Source organism: Austrofundulus limnaeus, unplaced genomic scaffold, assembly GCF_001266775.1.
Source record: "Austrofundulus limnaeus strain Quisiro unplaced genomic scaffold, Austrofundulus_limnaeus-1.0 Scaffold61, whole genome shotgun sequence".
NCBI classification, from domain to species: domain Eukaryota; kingdom Metazoa; phylum Chordata; class Actinopteri; order Cyprinodontiformes; family Rivulidae; genus Austrofundulus; species Austrofundulus limnaeus.
In genome coordinates, this window is record NW_013952463.1 from 1,708,795 (window position 1) to 1,714,855 (window position 6,061).

The 6,061-nt window shown below is 41.7% G+C and overlaps 1 protein-coding gene across 1 annotated transcript in view; it reads right to left on the reverse strand.

The window, feature by feature from the left end:
• LOC106518472 (RNA polymerase II elongation factor ELL) overlaps positions 1 to 5,822 on the reverse strand; it is a 17,513-nt gene extending 11,691 nt beyond the window's left edge. Inside the window, exons 1-3 of the mRNA XM_014009779.1 lie at positions 5,547 to 5,822; positions 797 to 841; positions 587 to 708 (exon numbers count right to left, since the gene is read on the reverse strand). Coding sequence (XP_013865233.1) covers positions 587 to 708; positions 797 to 841; positions 5,547 to 5,681 — 302 coding nt within the window. The 5' untranslated portion in view covers positions 5,682 to 5,822. The remainder of the gene's footprint in view (positions 1 to 586; positions 709 to 796; positions 842 to 5,546) is intronic.
• Between the last annotated feature and the right edge of the window lie 239 nt (positions 5,823 to 6,061).

Below are 6,061 nucleotides of genomic sequence, written 5' to 3' on the forward strand. Positions count from 1 at the left end.
AATTAAAAACCTAAGATTTCTTGACATCTACAGATGGTACCAGCATCCTGTGCAGAAAGACAAAACGATGGGTTATTTCTTCAGTAAAATCTCTGTAACTCTGCTTTAATTTATTTTAGCACCCTGAATCATTGCACAGGAAACATCCATGTGTAAATGTATGGCTATCAAGAGTTTTTATATCCTTATTCATTATATTTTTAAAAGGGTTATTTACTGTCTAATGCAAAAAGACTTCAGGTGAGGGGGGAAATATATATWTTTTTTTTGTTTTATCCTCACCATCCAAACAACAGCAGCTGCTGTGATAATTACACTTGTGATGAAACCATTATTTTGATACCACTATTATTTAAGGGGAGTTTGTAAATGCTGAGAACACATTTAATTAAATTTCAACAAGTTATTTAGAGCAAAAACTTCAAAGAAACTCCTTAGAGCTAAAGAGGTTAAAAGTAGAATCAGTCAGTTTTTGAACTCATACAAAGTTAATAATATTAACAGAACAAGAGATCAACTCAAAGGTCTGGACTGAAACAAGTGCAGGATATATTTGTGTTTCCTCTGACGTTTCGTGGTGATTTACCGCGCGCCGCGCTGCTTGATGCAGTCAAAGCTGCCATGTGGATTGTTGCGAGCAACATTAGTCACRCCGAAGGTGAAAATCCTCACTTCATCACTAATTTCTGAACAAGGAATGGTGATCCTCTGTGGGAGAGAAGACAAAACAAAGTGGCAAAGGATGAACATCTTTTTAGTTTTAGAATAGATATATGAAGGACGGGTTGACTCTCACCCCTTCATTTCCACTGAAACAGATGGTTAGATGAGAAGAGCAGCCCTGAAGGAAAGAAGAAGTAGTGAAGAGTCTCATTAATACAACATGCACACAAAACAACATTTAGCCAGTCAAACAGGGAATAAACTGTATGTTTTATGCAGAAAGATTATTAGAAATAAAAACTTTCAGTAGAAAAAGTGATGACCCTGAAATGAGGTCATGTTGATGGAAGCAGTTCGAGTTTTATGCTAAACCTTTTGGTTGTTCACACCTTTGTAGGTGTGAATATGGGTTTCTTTCAGAAGCAGAAGGTTTTTTTTTCAGTGGTTGGAAAAATAATTGAACACTTTCAGTTCTTAGTTGTGCATCTATAGCGGTTGTAATCTTCTTTTTTGAATTCCCGAATATGTCCTTAGCTGAAAGGTCAAGTTTATAAACTGGAACTCCATTACATGATGCTTGTTAGACTCAGTCTGTTCAGGTTAGTTCAGGTTTAATCAAACGGTGGAACAGATCCAGTTTAGCTCTAAACTCCATTTCTAAAAAAGTTGGGATATTGGGTAAATAAAAACAGGATGCAATGATTTGCTGATGTAAATGAGCTGTGAGTTTAGGAAGCTCAAAATATTGCAATTTTTCTATTTTCAGATGAAGTTTTATTTTTTATTTACTTTTTTTTAACACTGCTCATCTTTACTTCTAAAATTCTCTTTAAAAAGAAAAAAAGTCCTCTTATTGGCTGTTTCTTATTCGTACCGGTTACCTTTAGCTCATCAYTCTCTGTCAGTGTGCCCCAGGGCCGCTGTGGGTGAAATGTAAAGCGCTTTGGGGTCCATATGGACTTGATAAGGTGCTATATAAGTTCAAGTCGTTTGACCATTTTGTTACCCCTGCCCTAACCTTTCAACAAGTGAGGCTGCCTTAAAATTCAAAATACTTTAAATAAATAAATAAATAAATAAATAAATCTTTTGAAAGAAATCCTCAGAACCACAGCGGTCCAACATAAATGAGTTGACATGATATGTTGACTGTGAGATTCAAATCTGGGGTTTGGAGATTTATTTGTTTGTTTATTTATTTATTTTTAATATTTTTATTGACCTTTTATTGGTCCCCAGTTGGGGAAATTCATTCTCTGAATTTTTTCCAATCGCACATGTGAGCACACACACGTGGAGCAGTGGGCTGGCCTTTTTGAGGCGACCGGGGAGTAGGGCTGCCACGATTACTCGATTAACCGACGACTAATCGATTATTAAAGTAATCGATGACTAATTTAATAATCGATTAATAGTTTTCTTGTGTTTTTGTTCTTTACTTTGTTTTTCTCTCCAAACTGCTTTGACACCTTCCACTGCCACATCTGCCTTTCTGTCCTTGACACACATGCACAGTAGTGGTAACTGGGGTAGGCCGTGGACGTCACAAGACATTATACAGACAGGCTCTGGTATCATGGCTACCCAGCAACGGAGCTCAAAGTGTGGGATCATTTTAAGAAAATGAAAGAGAAACCTGTGCAATATCTGCAGAGCAGAACTTACCTTCCACAGCAATTATTTTTAGTTAGCATAAAGCTAAAATCTAACCATGGTTATGTAATAGCAGCTGTATTCTGGTGCAATAAGCTCTATGTTTTATATTCAATTAACATATGATTCGATTAGTCGACTAATCGAAAAAATAATCTGTGATTAATCTATTATAAAAATAATCGTTTGTGGCAGCCCTACCGGGGAGCAACTAAGGGGTTATGGGTCTTGCTCAAGGGCCCAGAGTGGAGCTGGTCGGGAAGTTGAACCAGCAATCTTCCAATCACAGGTTCACCTTCTCTAATCTCTGCGCATTGTTTTTATTTATATAAGCTTTTACTGCTTCCTCCAGATGAAAGACTGCAACAACCTGAAGACTCAACACAATCTGCTGGCCTCCTTCGAATGATTGATGTGTCCAGTGTCCTGAGACGATGTTTGTTGAGATTTTAAGTTTGTTGAGCGAGATGTAAATAAACTGAATTTACATTTTACACAATGTCCCAACTTTTTGGGATTTGGGTTGGAAGACCCAAGGTGTTAAGGACAAAACTTCTCATGTCTTCAGTAGGGATGTCCCGATCCAGATTTTTTGGTTCCCGATACAATCCGATTTTTTTTAATGATAAGTCTTTCCGATAKCGATCCGATAGCTTTATTTATTTCTTTCTTTCCAAATGACAAGGTTGGTGGTCTTAAAGCGAGCCCTGCTGTTCCCACCATGAGAAACATCCAGTCTGCAGATTTTGCAAGATACAATTCCAGCATCGTTTTCCATTGAAAAGTGTTCCCACACTGTGGACATGGTTGCATACTTGTGTGCAACTAGATTTCTTAACGGCAGTTGTAAAGCATGATGATGCTGAAAACTGTTGTGAAAACTGGATCGGCCCAATCACATGACTAAATTCGATTCTACCCAGTTTTCAAAAAAAGGCCACATCTGCCACCGATACCGATACTGAGTATCGGATCGGGACATCCCTAGTCTTCGGCGATTTAGTTTGAAAATAGCATTATTACGAGTCAGCAGCTGCACATCTTTTAATGACTTCAGTTCTCAAGCCAACAAGTTCCTCCTTAAAACCAGCCCCAAGTACAAGATACACATCTTTATACAGCTGAAACAGGTTCGGAGTAACACCAGCACTTATCTGAGGTTATTTGGGTGTATTCATTTCATGAATGGTTCATGAAACAAAAAAAGWTATTGCTTTATGAGATCCATGTTGTATAGAGTGAGGCTTATCTGTAGACGGGTCGCAGAGGCAACAGGTCCAGGAGAGAAACCCAGACCTCCCTTTTCCCAGAAACAGTTTCCAGCTCATCCTGGGAAACCCCCCCTTGGTGTTCCCAGGCCAAAGAGGATACATAACCCCTCCAGAAAGTCCTGAGTTTTCCCCGAGGCCTTACCAGTGGGACGGGCTCGGGACATCTCTAAAGGGAAGCGTCGTGATCAGAAGTCTGAACCACCTGCTGAGGAGCAGCGGCATCACTTCAAGCTTTAGCCACTTGTGTCCTGGATCTTACTTGTTTCGGTCATGATCCACACCTCACTGAGGGTCAGAACGTAGACAGAGCAGAAAATCGAGAGCTTCGCCTTTCCACTCAGCTCTTCCTTCACCACAACTGACCAAAGCMACACCCTCATTACTGAGGATGAGGCCCTGATCCCTCGATCCATCTTCTGTTCCATCCTACCTTCCCTCGTGAACAGGACACCCAGACACATCTACTAGAGGCAAAGGCGCCCCTGCCCCGAAACCAGAACCCAATGACTCCCATCCCACTCTCGGCTGCGAACCGCCCCAGTGTACAATGAAGGTCTCCACCCATAGATGGCAACAGAACCACATGATTCCACATAAAACAGAGAGGAGACCCTGAGGTTTCCAGACCAGACACCCCCCTCTCAACAACCGAGCCTTGAGGTCCTGTCCGTGAACACCACAAACAGGATRTGTGAGAAAATAGTTCTCTCTCCAAACCGTCTCCTGCCACTTGCTGTCTTTATGGTTAAATGACAGCTGCAGTGTAAAGTCTGCATCAGCTGGGTCTGACAAGTACGTGTCAGCAATAATAGATACACAAATAATAATAAATGTTTTATTACAATCCAAACCTTTTCATTATTTAAACAGAGCTCAGGCTAAGGTCATCACATTGTTCAAACCCATCAGCCTGTCTCATAAGAGCCCACTGAGACAGAGGAATAAAAAGGCTGCCACCTCTCACAGGTGTAAATTCATTATCCTGCAGGGAAATGAAAGGATGAGCGAGCAAAGAGACGGGCTGCAAGGCTAGAATCCGACTGACCTTTTCCTGGAGGGGATTTGTAAATCCACCTGTTGATGAGTGCACAGATTGAGGCATCTACCAACAGCACGGAGTCCGGTCCGCCCTAACACATGTGGAGCTGRTCTTCCTGGGTCTGTGCTCAGGGCTGGGCGAGGTGAGCTCTGAAGAGCCARGCTTACAGCTAAATAAAGAAACCTAAAAGGTGTGCAGGCACAGTGATGTGTGCATGTTGAGCCTTTGTGTGTTTGTGTGTGTGTGTGTCAGGTGTTTTCCCCTGCTCTGTTTTGTTTCATCACAGCATGACGACAGTAATGTGGTTTTCACTTTTTTTCTTTTTCTTTCATCAGAAAAGACTTGTCATCACTGAGGAGTTTCCTATCATTATTACAAGGAATTACTACTGAGGAAGTGAACCGCAAATGACTTTCTGCAAAGACTATAATGAGGAAATATTATATCTATCTTTGGGTAAAGTGCACTTCTTTTATCCACAATGTATTTAATAAAAGATTAGCACCAGAAAAAATAACAAACACTGCTTTCCCTAAATGCAGTCCAAAAAAAATCCCTCCCACTACTTGCTTTCATTCACCCACAACCTTTCCTTTTCTCTGTCCACCACACTGATTAGCATTCCTAATACTTACCGGCAGCTTGCTCCAAGCTTCAAAACACAGGGAAGCGGTTCCGCTTTGTTATGAAACATGTATTACCAGTTAATGGCTACATGGGGGGCTTTTAGGGAAGAAAAAAAAACCGGGGATGATAGTGCCGAAGTTCGGCCGAAATTTAAACCACGACCCCACCGACAGAGCTTTGTCTTTCTCACTTCGCTTTTTAAGTCTGCTTTAGCAAAGCGGAACGGAAATTAACCCTTAATTTCCACATTTATGGGGATTAAACTGAGGTTAAATTACAACATGTGAACCCACCTCGCTGCTCTGAAAGGTACCGATAGCTTTTGCCGCGCTGTCAGTGAGTTTTACGTGAAAAACCGAGACGTTGCCGCCGGGGCTCAGTTTACCGCTGGACAGTCCGTAACACTGGTTCTCCTTCAGCGCCAACATCGCGCCGCATCTCCCTGCCAACGGTCAGAATCCTCCCGAACCGAAGCAGTGCCGACATAAATGAGCCAACCCTGACCGGAGGGAAGAGCTCCMCCGAGCCGTGTATAAAGCAGCACCTCCGCTGCGCGCTATTCTGGAATACACAGCATTACGTCATGACGGCTGAACCCAGGCCAGATTTTATTGGTCCAGAGACACGAACAAACCACTACGTACGGCTTACGTAACCACTTCGGATTTGGTTCTTCTTTTATGGCAGACCGTTGTTACATATATTCAAACCGGTCTCCTTAGCAGTAAAACTATATTTTCTGTGAAAATGCCATACTTACAAGGGCGTAACTTTAGGTCTAACACTGGGAGGGTTATGCTCTTTGCCT